Here is a 15,454-nt window from a genome sequence, read left to right as displayed (position 1 = left end):
GACCTGGGAACTCTCCTACCACACTATTCCCAACCAGAAATTCGTTAGGCTTTTTTCCAAACTGGTGGTCGCGGAGATGGTATCTGCCTCCCAGTAACAGGAAGTTTACCGGGGCCGGAGTCCAGGGTGTGGTGGAGTGACAGTGGGCCCGCCCGTACTTCCTAGCCCTCCCAACACTGGTCGGGACGCCCCACACCCCCAGCCCCGCCAGCAAAGCCCCATTTAAATGGCCGCTCTGACAAGCTCTTCTGATGACTTCCCCAAGCATATTGCTCATTCCTTCTTTTCCAGTTTCATGTCACCGTACAACACACTCAGTTACAGCCTGTGCCTCTCTGTGTGGTCACTGCTTGTTTTCACTTCTGTCTGCCTTTCATATTACGAACTCTTCCAATGGAAGGACTTTATCTTATAATTTTAGTTTCCCCGATTCTGTCTAAGGTAACCAGTTGGTACTATATTGCATGAAAAGTTATCCTATACAGCAATTGATTTGTTTATGAAGAGGTTGTACTATATAGTGTTGATCATTTATGTAGCCTAAGAATGCTTTGATTTACCTAGCTGTCTGCTAAATATGCAGCATTTGGTATTTCATTTCAGATGTGAGATGGAAAAACAAATTCTGGGGCAAATCCATGGAAATTGTTCCCATTGGCACAACCCACGTGACTCTCCCAACGTAAGTTCTTCCTGTGATTTGGGATGTTACCGAATTTAGGGCCAAGATTTTACTTTAGGGACAGGCTGCTCACTGTCCTCCATGGCCTGAGTGTATGTTTTTATATTCTAATCTGTTCAACAGTAGATTTAAGTGTTCCTCATTTTGGCAATCTCATGTTTTCGTTCTTGCAAAATGGAAATGCCTCCTGGAGACCAAAGTTCCCTGAATAGAAGCTTTTTAAAACTCTTTTCCACTTCCTAACAAGATTAAGAATGGTAGTTTTTCTGTAACAGTGTTGTCCTGCCTCACTGTCAAAATTCCTTTTAAGAAAGATAATGGCCTTGATCTTACAGGCATCATTGATGCTTAGTTATAAAGCACAGTGATTGTGAGCAGGGATTCTGGAGCCACAGTCAAGCTTCACACTCTTCTCTGTCCCCTACCGATTGTGAGTACCTGGCTGGTAACTTCACCCTTCCGATCTCTGGTTCCCTCGTCTATAGGTTGGGGATAATAAACCACCTATTTCCTGGGGCCATTGTGAAGATGAAATATAATATATGTAAAGCACTTAAAATAGTACTTAGCACATGTATGTGCCATATAGGTGTTTGGTCTCATTACCATTATTTCCATAATTATTATTTAACGCCATAAGTGATATCTGAATACTTTATTATCATAAAAGCCGCAAGTAATAAATATCTAGCAAATTGTGTAAAACCCCCATACCTTCCTCACACCCATTCCCTCTCCTAGTTCGGCAACTTTATACAAGTTACCTCTGGCTCTGCATTGCCTCCTCTGTCAGAAGAAGGAGTGGGTTGTTCCGGGAGATCAGCAGCTTCTACTGAACTCTGGCAGCTTCCAGAGTACTCGAATCTGTCTACTGTCATTTTCTATGGCATGCATGCCTTCTTGGAGAGCAGAAGCTCGTACAATGCCCAGCATGGTGTAGACGCCGTCAGTGTTGGTTCCATGAATGAAGGAATGAGCAGTTCACTGCATGATTTACTTTCTAAAATAGTGGTGTTTGTTTGCATTTTCTGCTGGCTCTTCTGGGAGTCAATACTTTCACCTTTTTCTCTGTTTTAGTTTTGGAGATCATTTTGAGTGGAACAAAGTGACCTCTTGCATCCACAACATCTTAAGTGGTCAGAGGTGGATTGAGCACTATGGAGAGATTGTCATCAGAAACCTGAGTGATGATTCCTGCCACTGCAAAGTGAACTTTATAAAGGTGACTTGGGTGGCCCTCTGAGCTCTGGCAGAGCCCGGGCCTTGGGCACAGGGCATTTGGGGGTATTTTTTACCTTTACCTTCGTACCAGCACGCAAGCAGTACCCCCTCCTTGCCTCCTTCCTCCCACCCTTACTCCCCTATGATCTCTCCTCAGCGCAGCAGCCAGAGGGACCCTTTTAATATATGTTATCATGCCTTAACATCGATGCACCTTGAAGACATTAAGCTAAGTGAAATAAACCAGACACAAGACACGTATACTGCATGATTCCCTTATATGAGATACTGGAGGAGTTAAATTCATAGACAAACAATAGAATGGTGGTTGCTGGGGGCTGAGAGAGAGAGGAATGGGGAATTAGTATTTAATGGGTAGAGTTTCAGCTTTACAAGATGTAAAGAGTTCTGTTGACGGATGGTGCTGATAGTTGCATAACATTGTGAATGTACTTACTGCCACTGAACTGTACACTTAGAAAGGGTTAAAAAGGTAAATTTTGTTATGTATGGTTTGCCACAATTAATAATAATTCATGCCATATCATTCCTTTGAGCAAAACCCTCCAACAACTTCCATCTTTATCAGAATAAAAGCCTGCATCCATACAGTGGCCCACAAGGCCCTGCACAGTCTGCAGTCCCCACTCCCACCCCTTCACACATGTGCTTGCACACTCATGTGTACACACATGCACTCACATGCCACCCTTGCTCCTCTCCACCCTCCGCTCCTCCCACACTCTCCTCCCCTCTGTGCCATCCCCTGGCCACACTGGTCTTTCTCTTTCTTCATTTTCTCTGCCAGGGCTTCTCTCCCCAGATCCTCTAGCCACCAGCCCCACCCTGTCACTCACTCTCTGTCGTGTCCTGTTTTCTTCAAAGTTTTATCATGTCTGAGGTTAGCTTGCCCGTTATTGCTTTACTAGTTTATTTTCTGTTCTCCACATCCCCCTTGCCATCCCTGACTCCCTGCTCCATCTTGCTCACGACTGTAGCCCTGATGCCTGGAAATGGTGTCTGGCACACAGCAGAGGTGCATAAACAGTCAGAGAATGATGCAGAGATTTTCCAGAAGCAAAAAAGGATGGAATTGTCTCTTTATCATTTCAGCTTCCTTAGCTTGTCCATCTTCTCTCCCTCCTAGATTGCTTCTTCCCCTTAATAATTTCAGGTATTTAAAATGGCTTTAAAGTGTTACCTTCCTCAAGGAACAAAGTACTGCCCTCTGTAAGTTTCAGTTGCCCATGGTCGACCATAGTCCAAAAATACCAAATAGAAAATTCCAGAAATAATTCATAAGTTTTAAATTGTGCACCATTCTGAGTAACATGGTAAAATCTCTCACCGTCCTGCTCTGTCCTGCCTGCGATGTGGATGCTCCCTTTGTCCAGCATATTCACATTGTCCACGTTCCCCGCCCGTTCATCACTTGGAAGCCATCTCAGTTATCAGATCCACTGTCACAGTAGCAGCACTTGTGTTCAAGTCACCCTTGTTTTACTTAATAATGGCCCCAAGGCGCACGAGTAGTGATGCTGATAATTTGAATATGCCAAAGGGAGGCCATAAAGTGTTTCCCTTAAGTGAAAAGGTGAATTTCTTGACTTAATAAGGAAAGAAAAAAATCACATGCTGAGGTTGCTGAGATCTACGGTAAGAATGAATCTTCTTTGTATGAAATTTTGAAGAAGGAAAAAGAAATCTGTGCATAGTATGTACAGGGTTTGACACTATCCATGGTTTCAGGCATCTACTGGGGGTCTTGGAACATATTTCCCTAGGGTAAGGGGGCACTACATGTTTGTGTTTAAGATCAAAATCATAAGCTGAGAGATTAGGTTCTAATTGTGGAATTTCATGCAGTACCTCTCTGTACCACCCGTAACCCATAGGGGGTGCTCATGAAGAGGTGGATTGGGGTCTTTATTATTGCGCTCATAAATGGATTATAGGCAGACATAAAGCTGCAATGACCTTACACTTGGGGTAAAATAAATATGACCCTACCTTGAAAGCTTTGTCTAATAAGCTTTCTGTACAAAAGGAAAGGGCAACCTGGAGCAGGGCATGTTACCCTGACCAGGTGAGAGCCACCTAGTTCTCATCATTTCCCCAGGGAAATGTGCTAGAGCCACGTCTACCCACCCACTTGGTTCTCATCCACTGAGGACCAGAGAATGGATTTTTGTAGTTATGAGAGATGAGCATTGGACATGCCTCTGGTGTTGAAAGAGAATCTGAAAGCAAATGCCACAATTACCTATGGAATAAGACTCTCCCTCTGTGGCTTTTCATCAAATTGTCAGCATTGGATTTGTAGGCAAATAACCTCTGAGAGGAAATCTGACTCCTGCTTCAGAACAAAGTTAAGAATCTGAACAGCCTTTTTTTCCCCCCCTCATTTTTACATGGCTGGAGAACTTAATTTTAAATTTCTTTTTTTTTTTTTTTTGTCTTTTTCGTGACCGGTACTCAGCCAGTGAGCGCACTAGGATCTGAACCCGCGCCGGGAGCGTCGCTGCGCTCCCAGCACCGCACTCTCCCGAGTGCGCCACGGGCTCAGCCCTTAATTTTAAATTTCTACTTCAGTGCTGAGATGCTGTTATACCCCATCCTTCCTTCCCATTTTTACCACAGCTTTGGAAAGGAGAAGCTGAACCACTGGAATACGACCTGAAAATGCCACTCAACTTTGTTGGTTTCCAAATATGGATTCCATTTCAGCTGAAAATAGTACTAGGATTTTTGATTTATGGAGAAATACCTTCTTTCTGCTCTTTCATAGAGATTTTTAGGGCAGCCAGGTATTGGGAGTTGAAAAAATTAGCTATAGCGTGTTAGAGCTCCCTCTGCTGGCTCGGGTGTGGTACTGTATAAAACAGGCAAGGTTGGGCTGGGCTGGGCTGGGCTGGTTTGGCTTGAACTGAACTGAGTGCAAGGCATCTCACAGACCACAGTCAGTACACAGTGAGGTCATGGTCTGCATAAGGTTCCAGTGGGTTGGATGAACAATCCTATTTTGGGGGAAAAAATAATAAACTGAATTCAAGCAGCCTCCTTGGTTGGTTTGCAAAGGACCATCTAGTATTTTTAGAGAAAAAAATTATATGAGTTAAATTTCCTTGCAGTAGTCAGAGCTACAGTGCTGTAAGAGCCACGGTGACAGCCAAGGAACAGCTGATCTATAAGAGGAGGCTTATGGGCCAACCACACTACTTGGCTGATGTCTTAAGGGTAGAACTCAGCATTTCCTTCCTACATTGTATGTAGCAAAAGTAGAAAAAAACAATGTATCTTACATAAATGTTGGTTATTCAGGTACAAATTAGAGAGTTTACCATTAATTTTTATTAAATAACTAAAGGTATGATTTAAAAAAAAAAAAAAAAGCCAGAGCCCAGGCATAAAACAGACACATAGACCAATGGAACAGAAAAGAGAACCCAGAAATAAATCCATCCATTTAGGATTAGTTGATTTTTGACAAAGGTGCCGAGAACACACAATGGGGAAAGAAAAGCCCCTACAATAAATGGTGTTGGAAAAACTGGATATCCACATACAAAAGAATGAAATTAGACCCTTATCTCAAATTATATATAAAAATCAACTCAAATTGGATTAAACACTTAAACATAAGACCTGAAATTAAAACTGCTAAAAGAAAATATAGGGGGGATGGGGCCGGCCCGTGGCTCACTTGGGAGAGTGTGGTGCTGATAACTCCAAGGCCATGGGTTCGGATCCCATATAGGGATGGCCAGTTAGCTCACTGGGTGAGCGTGGTGCTGACAACACCAAGTCAAGGGTTAAGATCCCCTTACCGGTCATCTTTAAAAATATATATATATATATTGGGGGAAACTCCATGATGTTGGCCTGTGCAATGATTTTGGGGGGGAGGATAGACTTCCAAAACACAGGGAACAAGAGCAGAAATAGACAAATGGGACTACATCAAACTAAAAAGCTTGTACACAGCAAAAGAAACAATAAAGAAGAGACAACCTACAGAATGGGAGAAAAGATTTGCAAATTATACATCTGATAAGAGGTTAATATCCAAAATATATAAGGAACTCAACTCAATAGCGAGAGAACAAATAACCTGACTAAAAAATGACCAAAGGACCTGAATAAACATTTCTCAAAGGGCTGGCTGATTAGCTCAGTTGGTTGTAGTGCAGCCATCTAACACTGAGGTCACAGGTTTGGATCCCCATACCAGTCAGCTGCAAAAAAACAAAACAAAAAACTCAGAAGATATACAAATGGCCAACAGATAGATGAAAAAATGTTCAACATCACTAATCATCAGGAGAATGCAAATTAAAAACAAAATGACATCACCTCATACCTTTTAGAATGGCTGTTAAGAAAAAGACAAAAGATAACAAGTGTTGGCAAGAATGTGGATAAAAGGGGACCCTTGTACAGTGTAGGTAGGAATGTAAATTAGTACAACCATTACGGAAAACAGAGTGGGGATTCCTCAAAAAATTAAAAATGAAATTACCATATGATCCAGCAATTCCACTACTGCGTATATTTCCAAAGGAAGTAAAATCAATATGTCCAAGAGATATCTGCATTCCTGTGTTTATTGCAACACTATTCATGATAGTCAAGACATGTAATCAACCTAAGTGTCCAAAAATAGATGAGTGGATAAAGAAAATATGGGTATATATACACAAAGAAATACAATTTAGCCTTTAAAAAGAAGGAAATCCTGTCATTGTGACAACATGGATGAACCTGGAGGACATTATGTTAAGTGAAATAAGCCAGGCACAGAAAGACAAATACCCATGTTCTCACTTATGTGTGGAATCTAAAAAAGTTGAACTCATAGAAGCAGAGAGTAGAATGGTGGCTGCCATGGGTTTGGGGAGGATTTGGGACATGTTGGTCAAAGGATACAAAATTTCACTTGGACAAGAGGAATGAGTTCAAGAGATCTATTGTACAACATGGTGACTACAGTTCGTAACAATGTATACTTGACAGTTTCTAGGAGTAGTGTTGAAGTGTTCTTACCACAAACAATAAGTATGTCAGTTAATACATATGTCAATTAGCTTGATTTAGCCATTCCACAATGTATACGTATTTCAAAACATAATGTGCATTAAATATATATGTAATAATCTGACACTGAAGTACTAAACAGACAACTAACTGTCATTTGAATCCTAGGCAAAATACTGGAGCACTAACGCCCACGAGATCGAAGGCACCGTGTTTGACAGGAGCGGGAAGGCCGTGCATCGGCTGTTTGGGAAATGGCACGAAAGCATCTACTGTGGAGGCTCCTCCTCCTCCACCTGTGTCTGGAGAGCAAGTGGGTATCTGGGTTTATCGCCCCCTGGCAGAGGGTGGGTAGGTGGGCGTGACAAGAGGAGCTGCGGCTAGGTCAGTGTCCATTTGGTGTCCCCCACCTCCACCTGCTGTGAACTAGGTCAGAGGTATCGGCCCTTCTTTCGTTCATCTAATCACGACTCAAACTCCTCATCCTGCTACACCACCACCTCATTTGGGTGCTAGGTACTGGGTTCCTAACCACAGAAAGAAGCCCTTGCTAATCCATGGGCATTCTCTGAGAGAATGTTCTAGTCCATACATATGACTATACTGGGCACTGTGAAAGAATATCAATGAAATGCAAGAAGTCATTTTAGAGCAAGAACAAAGAAGAAAGTATTACTGGAGAAAGAGTGACCTAGGGGTTCAGCAAGCATTGGGGATCCCCCCGGTTGACCCAACACCATAGACCATTCTGATCTCTCCTGTGATTCCAGAGGGATGCTGAGCCCTTGTAACAGCTGTGGGGAAAAGTGCATCCCCACAATATTTTAACACCTTATTCCTTCTAATCTCAGAAATGTGTTTTTTCCCCAAGTCGTAGTCATATTATAAAACTATTGTTCTGAGATACAACTGTTAGAATGCTTTAGGCTGATAAAAACCAAATGACAAAGAAAACCATTCTGCTAGTGGCTTACACCATTAGGATATGTGCTATTTCTTCACAGTGAGTGAGGGAGTGGGTGGCCCCGGGGCTGTTACATAGGCCACTTACCTGTGTGAAGGACGCAGAACAGAAAGGACACATTTCCAGTGTGCCGTGGATGTCTCCCCTCATGGATGTAACACAGTTGTCACAATTCAGTGTCATATCCCTGCATGGCAGCACACCAAGGAGGCAAGAAGGAGAGGACAAGAGAGCTTTCTTCTCTTGTACCTCTCTTCTCAGGAGTGTAGTATTTCCTAGGATCCCCCCAGCAAGTGTGTCTTTACATCACGTCAGCCTGAAGTGAGTCCAAACCCGTCCCTGAGCTAATCATGGGCAGGGGAGATTCTGTTAGGCTTGGGTTCATCCCTTGGGAAGGTGCGGGGTGGGGAGGACAGTTATGCCAGAACAGAAACAGTGATCTGGTAGCAGGTAAAAAAGAGAAGTGACTGTAGAGCAGGCAGCCAATGATGTCTCTTTCAACACGTAGCAGCCACGTCCACCATTGCAGAGTTTGCCACGAAGCTAGAATGAATTGGCACCAGTGGCCACCTACCTGCTTCAGAGGCACACATGAGATTTTGCAAGTAGGATAGTGTCCTTCCTTTGCTGAAAGTATTGGCCACAGATGCAAACTGCCATCCCCTCTGGATGTTAAAGTAGCACCTTGACAAAGGAACACTGTTTAAGTTGTTACTATTATCCATTGATCTTATGTCCCTACGTTGGCTGTGAGCATCCCTGGCCCATCTTTAAGAAAAACCACTGTCTTTACTCTCAGGTGTTACGGGGCTGGGATGGGTTTCTGAAGACATAGTAGGAAGCTTTACTATTATTTTCATGCATAGGATACACAGAGAGTTAGACTAGTTATGAGAAGGACGTCTGAAGCTTCAAAAAATTGATCTGCAGAAAAGCTCGTGCAAAGCATTTGTATATATGTGAATAGCAAGAGCTAAGGCCGTGTGCGGATTTTATTGGTCTACATTCAATTTACCCAATATATAAATTTGGGTATGTTTAGTTTCATTTCTAAAGTCAGAAATCTAAGATTTGGGGGCAAGAGTTGGTGAAAACAAGGGCAGGAATGGAAGAAAACAATAACATTGACCACTTGCTATGGGTTTAGCACTGTTCTATGTACTAGACAGAGCTGTAGGAGAATTTGACGTTGCTTAAATGAAAAATGGATTCTCTAGAGTAAGTCTCTTTAGTCAGGAAAAATGGACCCAAAGTTCTTTCTAGCATGTTTATTTTAATCTCAAATTATTTTCATAGCTTAAACAATACAGAAACTTCCCAGCATTGAATACATTTGCTATATGACCACACAAAGGAGGCCGTAATCCTGTAGATAGAAGAAAACTTATAGAGAAGATTTATAGAGAAATATTCAGCACCTGTTTGTTAGAATATTTTAATAGAAATGGAACAATTTAGAGCTGAGAAAGCAAAATTGTAGCTGGTCTGAATGAAAACGGTAAAGGAATTAAAATGCAGCATAAATGAAATACAAGTGAGGGTGAATGGCTTGTTTTCCTTTTAGATCCCATGCCGAAAGGCTATGAGCAGTATTATGGCTTCACACAGTTTGCACTCGAATTAAATGAAATGGATCCGTTGTCAAAGTCATTATTACCACCTACTGACACTCGATTTAGGCCAGACCAAAGGTAAGGGTTTTTTAATGATTTTACTCTCCAGAAATGTAAAACTCTTTACAGAAAGTCTTATTAACAACTCCCAGGCCATCAGAGGCACCCGAGAGAGCTAGGTAATGTCATCAGGAGAGGCGGAGGGGGATTTAGGCAATCGTGTCATACAAGAAGTGGAGCCCAGCTTAGATCTGAGTGGGGCATGGACTTTGTTTATCAATAGACCCCCGTTTCTTTTGAAACCCCCCCCAAAAAGTGTTTATTTTGAAGAGTTTTACAGCATGCAGTAGTAAAGAACTTACTGTGTATTTGAAAGACTGAAAAGCATCCAGCTCCTCTGACCTCTCAAGTTTAAATTATTCTGGGGCACTGAGAGATTGAACTGATTCTAGGTTTTCTGCTAACAAGCTGTGTGGCACATGAAAGTCTTTTAATCTCTCTCAGTCTCAGCTTCCTACTCAGTAAAATGGAAATAATAATCTCTCCCCTAATGCCTTTGTAATTCAGACTCAAAATGCACAAACCAAAAAAAAAGAACATTGCTGCATTTGATTTTATTTTAAAAAAACGAAACAAAAACAACCCTTCTTAATGGCAAAGTAAATAAAAATGTATAACCAAGGTTAAAAGATAAATGACAAACTGAGAAATATGTATTTGGAACTCATATCATGAATTGGTTCCAGAAATCTAATAGACTAACCTGTTAGAAGATATGGACATGAGAAAATGAGTTCACAAAAATAGGAAATGCAGGTGTCCCTTAAACATATGAAAAGATGTTCAGCCTCACTCATAATAAGAAAAATGCAAATTTTTTTTTTTCTTTTTTGTCTTTTTCGTGACTGGTACTCAGCCAGTGAGTGCACCAGCCATTCCTATATAGGATCCGAACCCACGGCGGGAGCGTTGTCGCTGCGCTCCCAGCGCCACACTCTCCCGAGTGCGCCACGGGCTCGGCCCGAAAAATGCAAATTTTTAAAACCACACTGACATACCATTTCTCAGCCTATCAGATTGACAAAAGTTCTAAAATCTGATATACTCTGAGGCAGTGGGAGAAAAGGGCATTCATAACTTCGCCAATGGGAATGTAAATTGCTGTAATCCACATAAAGGGCAGTTGGGTAATATATAAATTACAAGCTCAACCTTTAACCCAGCAGTTGCACTTCTCCAAATTTTTCCTACCTTTATACTTACCTATGTGCAAAATGACAGATATACAAGGTCATTCACTGCAGCATTAATTGTAACATTAAAAAATTGGGAACATCCCAAATGTCTATCAGTAGGAAATTATTGTGTATCCACACAACTGAATATTATAGAGCTATTAAAAAATGAAGATGTCTGTGTATTACCATGGAAAGATCTCCAAGATACATGTGAAGTAAAAAGTAAACCAAAGGAAAATCAAGATATAGATAGTATGTGTAGCATGCTTCCATTTATGTTTTTAAAAGGGAGGGAGGGGTAAAACTATATCTTAATATTTGCTTATATATGCATGTAAGAAATCTCTAGAAGGATGCACAAGAAGCTACTAACAGCAGGTGGGAGGGTAAAGGTGGGGGAGATGGGCCAGGAAACAGGTAGAATTAGAGACAAGGAAGAAAGGAAGACTTTGCCCAAAATTCCTTTCTGTAGATATAATTTATAAATTCTGTATTAATATATCACCAATTCAAAAAATATTGTCTTCCTAATAACTACCTCAGAATACTGTTTTAAGGGTTGGGGGAGGGTTCCTATGTATAGGAGAGGATTTTGAATATCTAGTCTTGGACACATGCACATGACAATTGTTATGTTTCCTTGGAATTAATATTTTATTTTTTTCCCCTCAATGCCTCAGGTTTCTAGAAGAAGGGAACTTAGAAGAAGCTGAAATGCAAAAGCAGAGGATCGAACAGCTGCAGAGAGAAAGGCGCCGGGTCTTAGAAGAAAATAACATGGAGCACCAGCCTCGGTTTTTCAGGTTTGTGCCCAGATCGTGTGGGTCGTCAATTGAAAGGTCCTGCCCACACTTCATGCTTCTGGTCTGGAGAAAGGGGACAAGAGTGTCCCTCCTCACATGAGAGCATCCTCCGCATTCTTTCTGCTTCGGAGCAGGAAACCTCTCCCCTGTGCTGGGACCTGACCTTGCGCATGCTTCTCCGGGGCTCTGCCTTTCGCTGTCCTTGGCAGGAGTGGTGTCTTCTTTCCTGCATCCCTTGCGAGGGCCTGGCACAAAGAGCTTGCAGAGGAGGTGCTCAGCAAATGCCTGTGGAGAAGCAAGGGAGACTGCCACAGCCAAGTCCCTGTTCCAGACCAGCTTATTAAATTCATGGCTGAGACTGGTCACCCAGGTAGATGTATTTCACACAGCGACAGAGATGATTAATGATCACCCCACTGCTTACCAAAATGGACATTCCAAGTAGTCTAATTCTTGAATTGCAGAAGTTCCAATACACTTGGGCTTGGATTTGGAATATTTACTGTTAAATAACAGTAAAATAACTTGCTAAGAAGATCTTGTTAAAAGTAGAGTAAAATTTTTAGAAGAGGCATGACAGGTCATCAGCCCTTTACCTCTCTCCTCCCCTCTTTTATTTTAACTAACCGAGAAGAAACTAAGACCTAGGAAACATACGAGGGTGCTTCAAAAAGTTCATGGAGAGATTCATATCTTTTAATTCTATTTCTCCATGAACTTATTGAAGTACCCTTGTAGGAGATTTGTTGAAGGACCCAGTGCAACGTCCTGGGCCAGGGCCTGTCTCTCCTTCTCCTGACGACCAGGTCAGGGCTCTATATGGGTGTAGTTTTTTCATTTGTTATTTTTTTAGAAATGAAAGTCATAACAGGCATATGTAGGAAAGCAGCAATCTCCTGTCCTACTTCCTCTACTTCAGTCCTGCTTTCAGGGCGACCACTGGTTCTGGTTGTTTGGGGGTGTTGTTTTTCTTTTTTTTTAATGGACAGCAGAAGTATTTTAAGAGGATATAGCTGTCATTCTATCAAAATATGTTCTCCAAGTCGTCAAGATAGCAACAAATAATGTTTTATCTCTAAAATATAATATTCTTTTTCCTAAAGTTGGTGTAGATTCTACCAGATCCCTTCTGATCATTTCCACGAACTTGGAATATTAGTGATTGAAGATCAACTGGCCAGAATTTCATCCTGAAATTGTCATAACTACATTTAAACATTAAAAAAATGAACATTTAAAAAGATGTTCATTACAGTATTTTTTAGGGTCATTAAAAATTGTGGGCAACCAAGCTCTCTCAAGTATTAGTTAAGGAGATTCATCAACTTGATCTAATCCAAAAACATTGAGAATGACCTCGTAAAGGCTGTGGAGATATATAGGAAATGACTTAACATTTAAATGCAAGGTGAAGAATGTTATGTACAATCATGTAAGAATTGTGTCTGGAATGGAAAAGGCTTGAAGTTGATGTAGCTGGGGTGGTAATCACTCCTTTTCCATTTCATTGTCTACAGAATTATCAAAGTATCAGTGGGGAAAATAAAAAACTGGAGGAAAGACTGAGGGTTTTTCCACAGTAGCAGTCTTGCTTGGGGCTGTTCAAATGAGAGACCTAACAACGAGATTTCAGAGAGGAGTGTGGAGATGTGTGTGTTACCATTACCACTTACTGAGGGACAGCAGAATGCCACTGGAAACCCTAAGTGGTAGCTGCAGATCAGGCCACGTCAGGCCTGTTTGTTTTATAGCCAACTATCTGATACACAGATCGGCTCATTTTAAACACATCCCTTTATGGGAATAGCGAAACAAGTATAATAAAAATCTACATTCCTGAGAGAGTGGGGAAACAGGCACTCTACTTTTGCTTCTAAAACATGGTAGAATCAGTCCAAATTACAAGTGCATGTATTCTTTGACCCAACAGTGCTAATTACAGGAATTTTTAATGTAACTATAATCACACACATACTAAATAATATGTGCTTTGTTTATAATAGCTCGAGTTGAAAGCACTGCTGGCACATCAGGAGGGTACCATTAGGATAAATTGTGGTCTGTCCATACAATGGAGTATCATGAAACTGTTTAGTAAGAAAAAGAGGAATCCCTTATTGCTGAGTCACCAAACGTTTTCTTTTCCTGTAAACAGCAAATGGTAAATATTGATGGCTTTGCAGGCCCTAAGGTCTCAGTAGCAATTCTTTAACCCAGCTACTCAGAATGAAAGCAACCACAGACAACATTTAAGCAAATGGGCATGGCTGTGTTCCAATAAACAGTATTTCAGAGATAGGCAGAAGGTGGAATTTGATCCTTGGGCTGTACGTAGTTTGCTGACCCCTGCCTTACTGTACTAATGGGAAATGATCTCCATCAGACATTGTTATGTCAAAAACTCAAGGGGTGAGACAATGTCTAGCACTACCATTGTGTAAAGATGGGAGAGGGTGGAGGCGTGAGTGCAGGCACACACACACATGCATGGAATTTCTCTGAAAGAATGAAGCTGGTAACATCACTGCCTCTGAGGAGAAGGACCCTGAGGCCAGGAGAACAGAGTAGAAAGAGAACTTCTAGCCACGTACCCTTTTGTGCCTTTTGAATTTTGATCTACGTAATGCGTTATCTATTCAGAGAATAGTAAACCAAGACTTCTCTGCAGACTTTGACGACTTCTAATTCCTTTTTTTTTTTGTTTTTATGATGTTAATTTATCACTTTCTATGAACAGCTGATTGATGTGTAGCTTTTACATAGTCACTCCCGAGATGGTGACTACCCCAGCTGTGCTGTATATACAGCAAGCGCTGTATACCCTACCCCCCACCCATTCTTCTCTCAGACGCCCCACTTTCCACAGCTCTAGGTCTGAGAAGTTAAAGTCAGAAGTAACAAAATGGCTTCCAGGCTTCCCCTTCCCTGTTCCAATACTGAACTGTCAGGGACATTGAATGCACGTGAAAAGGATGGGGGCAGGGGGTTGGCAGAATATGGCAATATTTTCAAGAGTCTGGAAGAAATTGTTTCATCTTTCACAGGAAATCCAGTGATGACTCTTGGGTGAGCAACGGCACCTATTTGGAACGTAGAAAAGATCTTGGTTTTTCCAAACTGGACCATCCCATCTTGTGGTGAACAAGTAAAGAAGACAGATACGTTCGTGTACGTCTCCCATGTTTGCTTCCCGAAGCAGCATAACCCGTGTCTATATATTTAAAAGATGTTACCTAGGATGATTCACTTGTACTTAGCTTACTTAGCGTTGTAAGAATTTAAGTATATATTTTCTTCAGTGGGTTTATTTACAACTTCAGATGCTATCATGATTGTTTATATGAATGTAGTAGAACACCTTGTTATTTCTTTTTATATATAAGCTATTTAATAAAAATGAAAAATTGAATGTTAATGTGTGGGTTAGAAAAGAAGCTTTAACACTAATTTTCCAAAGGTTAGGGAAAATTCAAATCAAATTTATGCCTTATAAAATTAAGTTGGAGAAAAAAAAAAAGAAACAACCTCTCCCAGGTGCACTAAGAAATTAAAAGTAATACCCAGGGTTACTTGGCCATGTGTGAGCTACCCAAGTTTAATTTGGTAGCTGAGATATCTTTTTGCCTCAGACAGCTCTTGAATTGCTTGTACAGAACAACTCTGCTGGTGCTAGAGTCTGAAGAATATTTTCATTTGCATTTTAGCAATTAGGGGGGATGGTATAAGATTAGTGGAATGCATGTGTTTATAGGAGATGGGTATGGCACCTTCGTGAAGAGGAGGCATTTGAGCTTGTTCCTCTATAGTTCTGTTGCCTTATGTGCAAGATTGTACTCTCTTGCTCAGAGAAACTGTCATTAATCAGAGAAATCCCCAGTAATTAAATATCCAATGGCATC

The 15,454-nt window shown here is 41.3% G+C and overlaps 1 protein-coding gene across 7 annotated transcripts in view; it reads left to right on the top strand.

Moving 5' to 3' along the window:
* Nucleotides 1-14,902, top strand: part of OSBPL3 (oxysterol binding protein like 3) — a 177,264-nt gene extending 162,362 nt beyond the window's left edge. For 6 of the 7 annotated variants that reach the window (XM_063098980.1, XM_063098985.1, XM_063098981.1 and 3 more), the window contains 6 exons: nt 604-682; nt 1,760-1,904; nt 7,106-7,250; nt 9,466-9,592; nt 11,433-11,555; nt 14,600-14,902. In XM_063098980.1, coding sequence (XP_062955050.1) covers nt 604-682; nt 1,760-1,904; nt 7,106-7,250; nt 9,466-9,592; nt 11,433-11,555; nt 14,600-14,696 — 716 coding nt within the window. In that variant the 3' untranslated portion in view covers nt 14,697-14,902. The remainder of the gene's footprint in view (nt 1-603; nt 683-1,759; nt 1,905-7,105; nt 7,251-9,465; nt 9,593-11,432; nt 11,556-14,599) is intronic. The other variant, XM_063098986.1, reaches the window with a different exon arrangement.
* The last annotated feature ends 552 nt before the right edge of the window (nt 14,903-15,454 follow it).

The sequence above is a fragment of the Cynocephalus volans genome, chromosome 6 (genome assembly GCF_027409185.1).
Source record: "Cynocephalus volans isolate mCynVol1 chromosome 6, mCynVol1.pri, whole genome shotgun sequence".
NCBI lineage: Eukaryota > Metazoa > Chordata > Mammalia > Dermoptera > Cynocephalidae > Cynocephalus > Cynocephalus volans.
Note: the sequence above shows the minus strand (reverse complement) of the source record. Positions and strands in the feature narration are given on the sequence as shown.